This window comes from Bemisia tabaci, chromosome 2 (assembly GCF_918797505.1).
Source record: "Bemisia tabaci chromosome 2, PGI_BMITA_v3".
Classification (NCBI taxonomy): domain Eukaryota; kingdom Metazoa; phylum Arthropoda; class Insecta; order Hemiptera; family Aleyrodidae; genus Bemisia; species Bemisia tabaci.
Genome location: NC_092794.1, coordinates 77,466,682 through 77,481,103, shown reverse-complemented (window position 1 = coordinate 77,481,103; position 14,422 = coordinate 77,466,682). Strand labels below are relative to the sequence as shown.

At 40.9% G+C, this 14,422-nt stretch overlaps 2 protein-coding genes across 4 annotated transcripts in view; one reads left to right on the top strand and one right to left on the bottom strand.

Moving 5' to 3' along the window:
• The window catches only part of Nep1 (M13 family metallopeptidase neprilysin 1), a 150,480-nt gene that overhangs the window by 52,384 nt on the left and 83,674 nt on the right, over window positions 1-14,422 (top strand). For all 3 annotated transcript variants that reach the window (XM_019052753.2, XM_072296341.1, XM_072296342.1), the window contains one exon: window positions 13,160-13,365. In XM_019052753.2, coding sequence (XP_018908298.2) covers window positions 13,160-13,365 — 206 coding nt within the window. The remainder of the gene's footprint in view (window positions 1-13,159; window positions 13,366-14,422) is intronic.
• The window catches only part of LOC140223884 (uncharacterized), a 526,084-nt gene that overhangs the window by 493,165 nt on the left and 18,497 nt on the right, over window positions 1-14,422 (bottom strand). The window lies entirely within an intron of this gene.

The window sequence follows — 14,422 nt, the reverse complement described above, 5'->3', positions numbered from 1 at the left end:
GCAAATCTTATGCAGATTTTTGATTTGTATGGAGCTCATGGAAGAGTTCTAGGTAAGTATGTCGGAGACAATTTTCAAGAAACGGGACTTGCCAAATATGCAATGCACAAAACGTACACCTTAAACTTTATCGAACAATATAACACTGATCGAATTAGCTTTAGAGATTATCAAGAGGTTAATTTCTCGTTAAAATATTAACAAATCAGTCAAAATCAGTAATCAGTATTCAGTTGCAAATATACCGAGATTGCGGGATATCGTATGATGCGCGATTTAATTGATGGCATAAGAGCAGGATAGGTTCCCAGTAGGCGCGACTTCCTGTCACTCAAATGGACTGTTTTTACAGATAAGCGGATATGGCGGCCATTTATTACTTAATAGGTAATATTCTTTGTACTGTACAAGAAGCAGTCCAACAAAGGTTTTTTGGGGGTCTTTCATCCCTATGAAGCTTTCTCAAGATTCTTTTGGCGTTTTTTTTGGAGCAAGTTTTGAAGGTGGTTTTGGTCCTCTTAAAAAATGCCTATACGTAGCAATGACGTACCAAAATGTTCCTTAAAGAGAGGAAAATAAGCATGTTTTTATGTATGCTCATTGTTTACAAAATTAGGCTCCCTGTCTTAACAGTCTGGCTGGAAGCCGTCTCCCGGGAACACTTTAGGGTATGTAAGCATATTTAGATACCATCCTGATGACGCAGCACCGAGAGAAAGAGAAAGAAAAACACTTTAAAATCATTTTTCAGGTCATCGTGGTACACAAATGAGATTTGTGACTTCTAGCCCCCCCTCTTCCCAAGACAACTGTGCCTAAGATTTTATTCCGTTCAACTGATGTCTGATACAGTTATCTCGGATCCTTTAATGAAACTTGACAAACCCATACAACAAAACAATCCGGAACTACAGCATTTAACCCCATTCTCCTTCTGTTGCCGTGCGCTCCCTGTCAAAACGGTCCCATTGGAACCCGTAGCAAATTCCCACGGGGACCCGCTGGGAATTGACCATGGTTCCAATGGGTTCAAATGGGGATATGTAGTCAGTCAAGAACCTGCGGGTTTGGATCCGTCCCGGACCATCGGAACCATGGCTAATTCCCAAAAGGTAAAATACCCGGACGCCCTCGTGTGGACTTGAACCCGGACCGAGTTAGTCATAGCCCCGCACTCTGCCACTTAGCCACAGGGAACTGATGATAAAATGGGTTAAAATCATGCCTGTCAAGGCTGTTATAGCATGCATTGCGTCAGTGCGCGGCTCAACTTTCATCATAGCTTTGATTAAAGCCGTGTTTTCTCAGGCTTCTTTCTTTTTCCTATTATTATTATTTATTTTTTTTTTCGTGTTATTTTTTTTTCGATATCACGTACTAGGCACTTACACTAAATACACTGGTGTATTTTACACCACATACTAACTTGAGAACTTAGAACTATTTTTAAAATATTTTCAAAACTTTTTAAGGAATAATTTAAAAATGCTTACCTGCAATATTTTTGAATTATTTTAAAAATACTTTTTGTAAACATTTTCAAAATATTCCCTAAAAAAGTTTTAAAAAAATTTTAAAAATATTTTGAAAATATTTGAATTACAATATTGTCATGAAAATATTTTGATAAAGGTGACAATATTTTCAAAATATTTTCAAAATATTTTATGCTAACTGGGTATGTTTCACGGGCACTTGCTAGGAGGTTTGATGAAACCCCTTTTGGAGCATTTAATTGAATGTTATTCCTAGATTATATTGGTTCTTAGTAGAAAAACCAGTGTTAGGAATTAATTTTAAAAAAATAAATAAATAATGGCGACTTCATTCTCTTCTTCAGGACGTGGCTACTTAATACAGTGAAATTCCTACTTGTTTGTGTTAGTTCGTAATGTCTCTCTGAAAGCGTCCGAATCTCGAAAATTCCATTTTAGATACCAACGTAATTAATAATATTAAAGCAGAAGATTATTTCTTGCTCGCCGATAGTGACGTATTCCAATGAATGGGTCTGTTGCAAACTTTTGCTAGAGCAAAACTAAGAGTTGTTTCCTGCCGATAATGCCCCAAAAATCACGATGAGCGCATCGGCAAAGTCTGAAATGCACTCATAACTTCACAATCTGCGTAAGATATTTGCGGTTTTTTGAGCTTCCCGCTTCGGAAACGATACTACGGTACAGGTGAAAATTTTGTTAGAGGAGTCGTTCCATTGGCGACAATACTCATCATGGCCGACGCCAGTCCGCCAAAACACGTGTGATGGGACGAGATAACACCTGAACAGGATTAAACCATAACAATCGGCGTGTTTACGTTCATATTTTCCTCGCCCGCCTTAATTGACCTTGAACTCTCCTCGAATTACGTGAGGAACTGCGCAAGCGTCGGCCATGATGAATATTGCCGACGATGGAGCGACTCCTCTAACAAAATGTCCACCTGTGCAGTAGTATTGTTTTTGAAGCGGGAAGCTCAAAATAACGCAAATTTCTTACGCAGATTGTGAATTTATGAGTGCATTTCAGACTTTGCCGATGCGCTCATCGTGATTTTTGAGGCATTATCTATAGGAAACAACTCTTCATTCTGCTCTAGCAAAAGTTTGCAACAGGCCCATTGCGGTCAGCGAATTTCCTCCGATACCAAAACTTTTCAGACTGAACTGGAGTACTAGTGTGGCGTGGCACAACCAACAATACCTGATTTTTTTTACTTATTTTTCACTGCGTTGTATTTCTTCGGACAATTAAAACGCTGTCACAGATATTTTAGTAATCGTAGTCAAGTGCACCAACCCTCTTTTTAACTGCCTGAGGATTTTCAAATTGTGCTCCTGAAAAGATTTCTTCGTGACACTCGTGTACATTTTTCTCTGAATCTGATGAAGATATTTTCAATTTTTTCTTCGTTACATTACCGATTTTCCGTTATGGAAGCAAGCTGAAGCGTTTTTTTTTAAATTTTGGACGATTAAAATTTTTAGAGGTTACCGAAGTTGAAGAAAGATCCATAATTTTTAAACAAATTTCAAGAAACGATCAATATTCAACTTTCAAAATGTTCAAAAACAGGTTGTTTATATAGACGGCCATTAATTACACAACTGAACAAAACTCGTCCAAATATCTTTAATGGTTCCTGAGAAAAAGGTACATGCAGTAACGAATATTTCCATGCTTTAGCACAGAAAAGTGAGCTCCCGTTAACTTCCAAATTAAAAATCGTACAGTTTAAAGGAAAATATATGCCTGACTTGTCTACTAGGAAGGGCAAGGCAGGAAGTTGCCACTTTCCAATTAAAATACAATTTAACGACCATTAACGACAAGAAAACAGACTGATCCGCCAGGTACTTATCGTTTTTGGACGCAGGTAACAGTTTTCAAATTGTTCGACTCGAAAAAGGGTATCCCGGGATAAGCATGTCAAAATGCCCTTGTGAACGGATTTTTATTTTAACCATTTTAAGTCATCAAGGGTGTCCTAAAACTTAGGTTTTGGGGAATTTTAGCCCCCCAACCCCCTCCGCCCCCCCTCAGACCCCCAAAAACCGCTTTTTAGGGCTATTTTTGACTATGCTAACGTCTTTTCCTCATAACTTTCTTAATTTTCGATAGAATTGAACCAAAATTTGTCAGAATCTACATCAATTAGCTTAGTTTCTGTAGAAAAAAATTCATCATCATCGAATAATATTTTAGCTTCTAAAAAAATTCGTAAAATTTTTTAGAAAAATCATTTTTTTTCCTTTTTTCGCGCTAGGTGACGTATGGAAACGAGGACACAAACAAAAATTGTCTCTTTTCTTAAGTTATACATCCCATAAGATAGAGACAAAATTTCGTGTTGATCGGAGTGGTGCGCCATACTTAAAAACGCAATTTTCTAACCTCAAAACGGCCAAAAATGCCACCATAGCCTCCTTTGATGACTAGGCGTGGGGAAATATGTAGAGAGAAACATCCGGTTTTATCGTCTCACCTCTTACGTGACCCACTTAAGTACCTTGAGCCGTCAGCCTCAGTGGTGTAGTGGTCAAGGCAGTTCGCTGCCAGCACTGAGGTCCCGGGTTCAATCCCCGGAGGTGACTGATATTTGAGGACACTCAAATATAAGTCATCGTGACTGTGGATGACTATGCCACTCCAATACCCTGACCCTTCGAGGTTACAGGGTGCGGGAGGGACATAGTCACCCAGTAAGTAATCCGTCTGCACTGTTCGACTGGGTTGTGAAAAATCGGTTATCACTCGTAGTGTGCGCGACTGCCAGCGCTACCTATCAGTGTAGATTGCAACAACACAGTCCAACTCGGTGGAGGCATGGCCGTGCTCCGAAAGTCCGTGCTCTGCAGCGTCTGCCACAGTCTTTGATAAGACCTTCCGTTGGCTATCAGACGGCCGCTGAGCCTTGCGGGAATATAATTGATACTCAATGTGTCAATAGTACGAAGATAAGTTAAGGAGTACGGTCCAACTTCGGGGTGCACGACGGCAGTTGCCAGTTGCCTTGGCCCCTTGAGGGCGCCTCGCCGGCCAGCCCGGCCTTACTTACTTACTTACTTACTTACTTACTTAAGTACCTTGAGCCAAAATTTCGAGTCGATCAGAGTGGTGCGCAACACCCAAGCACGCAATTTTCTAACCTCAAAACGGTCAAATTGCCCATTTCGGCACCCATTATCACTCCGTGTCAAAAAATAAGAAGAGAGACATCCGGTTTTATCGTCTCACCTCTTAAGTGATCCACTTAAGTACCTTGAGTCAAAATTTCGAGTTGATCAGAGTGGTGCGCAACACCCAAGCACGCAATTTTCTAACCTCAAAACGGCCAAATTGCCCATTTCGGCTGATTTCGGCACCCATTACCACTCCGTGTCAAAAAGTAAGAAGAGGGACATCCGATATTATTGTCCTACCTCAATAATTAGACACTTAAGTACATTTAGTCGAAATTTCGTGTCGATCAGAGTGGTGCGCAACACCCGAACACGCCGTTTTCTAACCTGAAACCTCCCAAAATTCACATTTTGGCATTCATTATCATTGTACGAGGGTCATCCAAAAAGTAAGTTTCCCTACCTTGTACCTTCCGAACGAAAATAGATAAATCAAATCGGTAAAAAGGCACATATTAGACATACTCTAAGCTTTAAAACAAGCTTAAGTTATTGAAAATCCGTAAAGGGGTTCGCAAGTAAACTCAATTTTACTGAGACAACCTCCTGTCGCCGCGTGCCCACCTTCGGGGTCAGAATGCGCGGAGAGTCGATTATAGAAGACTAGGGTTATCGCCTCTATACATCACATCAACAAGAAATTTTAAAGTTCTCATTGAGTAACTACCTTAGCAGTAGTTAGTAGTAGTTACCTTACTTTTTGACGTAGTCTTCACATCTTCTTTGACATTTTGGGTATCATTACCAGCAGCTTCTTGACGCCCTCCGCGTAGAAGATCTCGTCTTGGCTCCGAAACTAGTCATTGACAGCGATGTGCACTCCCAAATCAGTTGCTTTGCGTAGGAAAATTTTCCCCCAATCCTGCAAACTTTCGTACTTTAGCTTCATGTGACTTTCATTTGTTCCCGAGCGGAAAAACTTCCACGATGGAAGCGATTTTCAACCGATTCAGAGGTGCAGATCGCTCTCAATGACTGGTTTCAGAGTGAAGGCGAAAGCTTCTACGCGAAAGGCATCAAGAAGCTGCTATGATGATACCAGAAATATCAAAAAAGATGTGGAGACTATGTCAAAAAGTAAGGTAAGGCCTACTCAATGAAAACATGAAAATTCCTTGTTGATGTGATGTATAGAGGCGATAACCCGAGTCTTCTATAATCGTCTCTCCGCGCATCCTGACCCCGGAGGTGGGCACGCGGCGACTGGAGGTTGTCTCAGTAAAATTGAGTTTACTCGCGAACCCCTTGACCGATTTTCAAAAACTTGAGCTTGTTTTAAAGCTTAGAGTATGTTCAATATGTGATTACTTACCGATTTGATTTATCTTTTTTCATTCGGAAGATACAAGGTAGGGAAACTTACTTTTTGGATGACTCTCGTATGTCAGCGACGAGCCCGCTTGAAAAGTGCATGATGCACATTTCAAAGTTCATTTTGGCACCCTACCACGTAGCAGACCCGATCACTCAGCGAAACCTCTGAACTCCCAGGAATTATATGACAGTAGGGAGGCTCGCTCATCCCCCACGTAGAAGCGTTCCCTCCTCCAAACTTCAATAATACGTAGTATTGCACTGAGTACTGGCAAATGCTAGTAAATAAATTAACAAGAAAACGGCGTGTTCGGGTGTTGCGCACCACTCTGATCGACACGAAATTTCGACTAAATGTACTTAAGTGTCTAATTATTGAGGTAGGACAATAATATCGGATGTCCCTCTTCTTACTTTTTGACACGGAGTGGTAATGGGTGCCGAAATCAGCCGAAATGGGCAATTTGGCCGTTTTGAGGTTAGAAAATTGCGTGCTTGGGTGTTGCGCACCACTCTGATCAACTCGAAATTTTGACTCAAGGTACTTAAGTGGATCACTTAAGAGGTGAGACGATAAAACCGGATGTCTCTCTTCTTATTTTTTGACACGGAGTGATAATGGGTGCCGAAATGGGCAATTTGACCGTTTTGAGGTTAGAAAATTGCGTGCTTGGGTGTTGCGCACCACTCTGATCGACTCGAAATTTTGGCTCAAGGTACTTAAGTGGGTCACGTAAGAGGTGAGACGATAAAACCGGATGTTTCTCTCTACATATTTCCCCACGCCTAGTCATCAAAGGAGGCTATGGTGGCATTTTTGGCCGTTTTGAGGTTAGAAAATTGCGTTTTTAAGTATGGCGCACCACTCCGATCAACACGAAATTTTTTCTGTATCTTATGGGATGTATAACTTAAGAAAAGAGACAATTTTTGTTTGTGTCCTCGTTTCCATACGTCACCTAGCGCGAAAAAAGGAAAAAAATGATTTTTTTTAAAAATTTTACGAATTTTTTTAGAAGCTAAAATATTATTCGATGATGATGAATTTTTTTCTACAGAAACTAAGCTAATTGATGTAGATTCTGACAAATTTTGGTTCAATTCTATCGAAAATTAAGAAAGTTATGAGGAAAAGACGTTAGCATAGTCAAAAATAGCCCTAAAAAGCGGTTTTTGGGGGTCTGAGGGGGGGCGGAGGGGGTTGGGGGGCTAAAATTCCCCAAAACCTAAGTTTTAGGACACCCTTGATGACTTAAAATGGTTAAAATAAAAATCCGTTCACAAGGGCATTTTGACATGCTTATCCCGGGATACCCTTTGCCGTTGTAGACTTGGCAGGCCTCCTACGGACTCCAGTTCAAGATCGAGAATACCTGCAGCTGTCATTCACAGGGCAATTTTTGAGACGGCAAGAATTCACCACGCCGTGACTTGGCTCTCGAAGAAACAAAAAAACAGAGTTCCCTTAGGTCACTCGGGCTGTCCAAAGGGTCCCATTAGATCTCTCTGGCCGCCCCACGGGTCCCAAGAGTCCTCTCTGCCTGTCCCACAGTTTCCCGTTGGTCTCCCATGGGCACCAACAGGTTTACTTCCCCATCCTATGGGTTCCCATTGGTTCCTATTGGTCCCCATGAAATTCCTAATGGAACCCATGGGACCGTTTTGACAAGGCTCACTTGTATACATATATTACCTGCAATAGTTAAGCCCTATTTTAAGGCTTTATAAGTAGTACGATTTATTCATAATACTTTTAAAACCACGCATTGTTGAGATTAAACAAAGACAAGCGGCTGTCTCGTCGGTAACACCGTACTGCGCCGCCGCGCGCGTCCCAGGCAGGCAGCGCAGCGCGCGGATCTGCCTCAGAACGGCCGGCTCCCCGTCCCCCGATGGTTTTTCCCATTTCACGCCTTAAATATCGATCCCACAGAAAAATTCATAAAAACCATTTTTGTTCCTAATAAAATTTCCCATCGTCCTGCTGTAAAAAAATTACGCTAACATTAGCCGTTCAGTAGTTATTCAAAATTCAAAATTTGGGGGCCCCCCTGCCCCCCCAGGGGTCTCAGATTTTTGGGGTGTATGTCTAAATTGAATTTGTATAGGGTAGAGACGAATCCCTGTTTTCATGCTTTCTTCCAGAAGTGCACGATTGTTACGCTTATCGGCCCCACTATTGGGGTACCGTTCGCCGAGAAATGGTGAGTTCCTGTCAAGCCTTTCCTGGGCAAAGTTTCCTCTACATTCCTGGTGACGCTACTCGGCTACCATTCCGGCAGTGCTTGTCAATACACTATCGAAAAGGTTCGACTACCCCTACTGAAAAGAGCGACCCTAAAAATGGCAAAATTTGGGTCCGCGGGGATTTTCTTAAAATGGCCGAGCCAATCTTTGCAATTGGTGAAAATGTAATCTTTATTCCCGTTTGTGACACTGTGAAGGCCTAAAATACGGGAACCAATCAGAAATGGATTCGCATTGTCTTCACTCTCAGTATAAAGGGACTCCAGTGGAACCTTCTGTTGCTAAACTCTGTTTATAAAAGTACTCTAATGTAACCTAGTATCCATACCCAAGTAGCAGTGATCGTGATAAATAGCGATTTTATCGGTTGGTTATCGCAATTATATCGGTGGCAATATATCGAGGTATTATTGAATTAAAAATTGCGATTTATAACGATTAAATCGATACAAATCGCAATTTTTGGTTCTATAAAATCCGATCAATTTTCGTCGATAAAATCGAGATTAAATCACCATTTATCGCGGTTCTTTTTTCAAAAATATCGCGATAAATTGACGGGCGATAAAATCGCGATTTTATCCCGATAAGATCAAGGATAATCGCTCAGATTTTGATGATCCTAGCGATTTTATCGCCGATAAAATTGCAATATATAGCGATTTTTCCGTTGAGAAATGCTACTTGGGTATACTCTCCCTATAATGGCACTCTACCTAAAGCTGGCTCCACTGTTCAGTATTAAGCAATTTTGGTGTTAGGGTCACTCGATATTTATTGTTGACAACATCAAAGAAAATTAACTATCGTCAACCAAGGCGGATCGAGAATGGTGGTCGCATTTCGTACCTACCCTGTTGACGTCACACGGCATTGGGTATGTTTCGGGCACATCCTGATTGCATGCCAAAGCATGCACCCTCTGCGCGTCAAAGCCTTTAAAATGGCGGCTGAACTCGAAATGCGACCAGCGACCATTTTTCTTTATCCGCCTTGATTGTCAACAATCAAATATTATACTGACGAAATTTTTAATCAAATAAATTTTGCAAAATTCAAGTCCGACTGACTATTTTTGGGTAATGCGCCACATTGAAATATCCGCGTTTGGATTCCCTTCTTTTTCCTTTTTTCTTTTGGCCATGAGACAAACCAAAGGCATTTATTGTAGGATTCAGATTTTACTTTTTTGCTTTTATTTTAGACCGACCAAACAATCCTCGTCAGGACTGATTAAACTTTAATCTCTTTACTATAACTCACAACGTTGTTTACAGAGTTTGCCGTCCGAGAATGGAAAGGCGGTAACTAGTCAGACTTGTGCATAGAGTACAATAGAGTCGCAATGGAAGGCCTTGTCTCCACGGGACGTTTTCATGGGATTTGTCCAAAGTTCGAATCGCAGGAATGAAACTTCTGGGATTTTTCCCAGTTACCGTCTCCACGGGACGGGGCTCATACAGTCCTGCGACTAGTTTTCGCGGGAAGATAAATTGGTTAAAGTCGAGTGTTTAACCGGGATTAAAATAATAATTGCACTCAATTGACAATTAGACACATTATTTTAACTAAACAAACATTAACAATGTAGTAATGAATAAAATATCGCACAATTCGTTTTCACTTCTTCTTCTTCTCTCAGTGGGTCCTAGGGGTACAAGTACCATACTTGGTACTGGGAAAAATATTGATTAACTCAATATTTTTCCCAACTTCGTAAGTGGGATTTTTCCCTGGGACAAATCTCGTGAAACGGCTTCAGCGCTCCCCACTCCCCGACTCGGCTCCGCTACGGCAAAACGTCTCTGTCAGGTCCATACACATTGAACCAGCTAAGTAGACCGGTAATAAGTCTGAAATTGAGTCCATAGATTACTATTATCCAGGAGTAACATACATTAATGGATTCGTTATGGCTTTGAATATCTATTTAAAGCAAAATTTGCACAAATTAATAAAGATGGAATTTAGAAAAGCCGAAAAAACACAAGCTGTCGTTGATTTCTCCATAAGCCACCGTGTTAAAAAATGCCGTTGGTTCACATTTGGTATAAGTCAGAAATTAAATCCCTATATGAATATTCTCCAGGAGTAATATACATCAATGGATTCATTATGGCTTTGACTATCTAATTATAGCAAAATGTGCTCAAATTAATATCGATTGAATCAAAAAATGTCGAAAAATCACAGGCAGTCGTTGCTTTTCCCGTAAGTCGCCGTGATAAGAAATGCCGGTTGGTTCACACTTTGTACAAGTCAGAAATTAAATCCCAATATGAATATTATCCAGGAGTAATGTGCATCAATAGATTCATTATGGCTTTGACTACCTTTCAATAGCAAAATTTGCAAAAATTAATGCTGATTGAATTATAAAATGTCGAAAAAACACAAGCAGTTCTTGATCTCTCCATAAGCCGCCGTGTTACAAAATGCCGTTGGGTTCACACTTGGTTCGCACTTTTCGGAGCACACGCGGCTCGGAAACGTCTGTTCATGGATTGGCTTCATCGGCGCTCCAGTACTTTGCGACTCTATTGTACTCTATGGACTTGTGACGTCAAGCTAGTAGATATTTACCGAAAACAACAAGCATCTCCGGGTCATCGGTGCATCGATGAGTGAGGCAGTCGCTGCGTGGACCAATCAGAGTGGCCCTCGATTGGCCGAAGTTGCGCGAGATCCGCCGAAGTTGCGCGAGCGGCCCGTTTGAATCTGAGTGGAGTGCCGATTTTCGGTATTACGCTTTCATTTCCTTGATTTTTAGACAATGTAACAAATGGGTTACCCAAGTAGCATTTTTCAACGGAAAAATCGCGATTTTATCGCCGATAAAATCGCGATTATCTTCGATTTTATCGGCGGTAAAATCGCTAGGATCATCAACATCTGAGCGATTATCCTCGATCTTTTCGCGATTTTACTGCGATTTTATCGCGATAAGATCGAGGATAATCACTCAGATTTTGATGATCCTAGCGATTTTATCACCGATAACATCGCCAAAAAAAGGGGTTAACGTTGTTAGCCGACTGCCGTTAGGTTCCGCCATCAGGTCCTTTGACGAAGTCGAGCGTAAAATCCCCAGTGCCCCCGCGGGGATTCGAACCCCAATCGCTACGGCGGAAGGCCAGCACTGTGCCACTAGGCTATGGCCTCTATATGAATAACGAGTGCGAATTGAAGCCTCTTATACATGGATCGGCGCTTCGCAGCCTTACAACTTATGTCTTTGCGTTGACTGACACCGAGTTTTCATTGGATTTTATTTTTTTTTTTTTTATTTTCCCTCCTCTGTATTTCATTTCATACCTTGAAATACGGTTGGTAAAATAAGGTTCTATTGGTAATCTCATCATTCTGTCTCTGTAAATAATAGTGAGATGGCAAAGTTACCGATGGACCTTGGTAAAAACGCCAATATTTTTTATCGACTGTGGTAGAATTACCGAGATTAAATGGTGAAGTTACCGAGAATTGATTACCAATAAAAGTGTTATTCTTACCTGAAAAAATCAGTAAAAATACCGGGTTTTAGGTACGCTTACCAGTCTGTCTTTGTAACATTACCAATAGGTAATTGATAAAAAAAATGAGATGGTTAAGTTACCAACGGACCTTGGTAAAAACGGCGGCGGCGCGGCGGCATAGAAACATCTCTCATATGCATCATTCATGCGTTAGTGGGCGTTGATGAAAAATTGCAATTAATTGCAATTTTATCTCTATAAAATCGCGTTCGATAAAATCGCGATTTTATTGCAATTTATCGCGATTTTTCTCCCGATAATATTGCGATAAATCGCCGTCGATAAAATCGCGATTTTATCGCAATTTATCGCGATTTTTTATCCGATAATAATCCAATAAATCGCGACGGCGATAAAATCGCGATACATTCTCCGATTAAATCGCAATTTATCGCGATCACTGCTACTTGGGTAGTTGGTTTTTCAAAGTGAAATTTTATCCTCTTTGGAAAAGGTTCTTATGAAATTTTGCGTCAGATGAACCCTGAAAAAGATATCGGCGAGAAATCATCGCGCGGCAAGCGTTCTCCCATAAGAACGCGTGATAAACCGCGGCCGAGTTTCATCTACTAGTGTGACGTCACAGAATCGTAGTTACGGCCTCTCCATTCTCGTAGGCAACGCTCATAGTTGAGCAGTGACGTAGAAATGATAGGGGGTTAAGGTCTATTTCTTTTTGAGAGGATGAATTTAACATTTTCTTTTCTTCTTTCTTTCTTTCCTAAGGTTATTTCAGAAAATTTGTTGGATTTTTACTCAGAAAACTTGGAAGGAAAATTGAGAAAGAAAAAAAAATACAGTAGGTAATTTTCCATTGCTTATATTCCTAAGTTTTAGATTCAGCCTTGTAATGTACTTACTTATTTTGGTCTTGAAAAGTCTATGTTTTTCAAAGTTTTCGCAGAAAATCACAGAGATAATTCCAAACTCTAAAATTTATAAGTACAAAATTCCGTGGAAAACCATGAGAAATAGAAGAGGCACCTCGGGAGAAATCTCCAGAGACTCGACGAAGTGTAGGTACATATAATTCCAAAAATTCTGGTTCTCAATTCCGTTACATGACATTCTTTGAAGTTCTCTATTATTTTTGATAAAATCTGCAAGAGGCAGTTATTTTCCCACAAGTTTTCATGCATCTCGTTAAATTTTCTGCTATTGTCCATACCTACGGGAAAGTATAGAATTTTGATTACGAAAGTTCACGACACATTTTCAGCAGGATTCTCATTAATTTTGTGGTTAATGACAGGGCAGCAGAAACAGTACGATTAGATAAAGTGTAAGGGAAGCGCTAATATGATGAGGAACCCTACATATTTGCGTCATGTTTACTCAACGAAGAATGAAATTTGCGTATTGAAAAGTGGATTTTTGATTTCAGCTCAAATTCGAAAGATTGGCAATGCTCCTGTGAAAAGACTTTTGGAATCCCTGGGGGGTTGGCCTGTCACGACCTCCGAGTGGACGCCTCCCCCCTTCGCTGTGGAGTATCTCTTTGGTCGACTCAAAGCAGAGTTCAACGAAGGAGTTCTCGTCGAACAATGGGTTGGTCCCGACGACAAGAACTCTTCTATGAACATCCTCCAGGTGCGACCAAGTAAGCATTTTTCCTCCCCTTCTTATCAAATAATTACATCAGGGCTATTCTTTGTCATTTCAACTTTATTTTTCCGTATGTTTTTTTATTTCAGTCTCCCTATTTTCTATACACTCTCCTCTTTTTTTCGTCCAGGATCTCGACAACTTATCGCGCTATCTAGGTGTCCAAAATGTATACCTATGTCTTATCACAGTTGTCTACAGGCCATTCCTACTATAATGTTTTTTCATCTATTATATAAACCTCGTAGAATCTCTAAAAAGTTTTGACCGTGAGAGGGGAAGCGAGCGCTCCGGCCGCGCGGCCCCCACCAATCGGTATTCATGGTGACTAGGTGAAGCCGCTAAGCTCACACTCACACTCGCACAGTTCAGCCATAGAGAACAAAAGAGTCACAATGTTCTGGAGCGCCGATGAAGTCACTTTTTGAGGCTGTTTTATCCAGTACCTGAGACTAGTGTGCGGCGACTGGCGATGCCGTATGCACGGGGTTCCAGCTCCGGTCTTCGCTCAGAAAATACAGGTACACAGTGTTCGAAACCCTCAGGTGCCAACGCGCCAAATTTGCCTAAGAAATTGGTCATGGCGCCTAAAAAATGAAGGATCTGCGCCAACGTGGCCCCTGAAAATTGCACCCCCCCCTCCCCCATGAGAAAATCTTTATTTTTCTGTTTGGTGATGTTTCGAAATTTTTCCCAAGTTACAGCAACTTGTTTTGTAACTTTTCATTGAGTGCGCCGTGATATTTAGGCAAAAAGTCAATTTGGCCCCTAAAAAATCTTCAATGGCCCCTAAAAATTGAGCTTGATGAGCCACATGGCTCCTGAAATTCAAAGATGAGTCTCGAGCACTGTTCAGGTATAAAAATTTCATAAAAATCGGGAAAGTTGTACATATTTTAATTTGTCATGACTTCGGTGAACACAATTTGCCAAAATTCGCAGATATAATGATTGATTTAAATGAATAAATCCCGAAAACCATTCGCAGCCCGCGATTCTCCCATGAGCCGCAATGTTAAAAAATGCCGAACGGTTCCCAGAT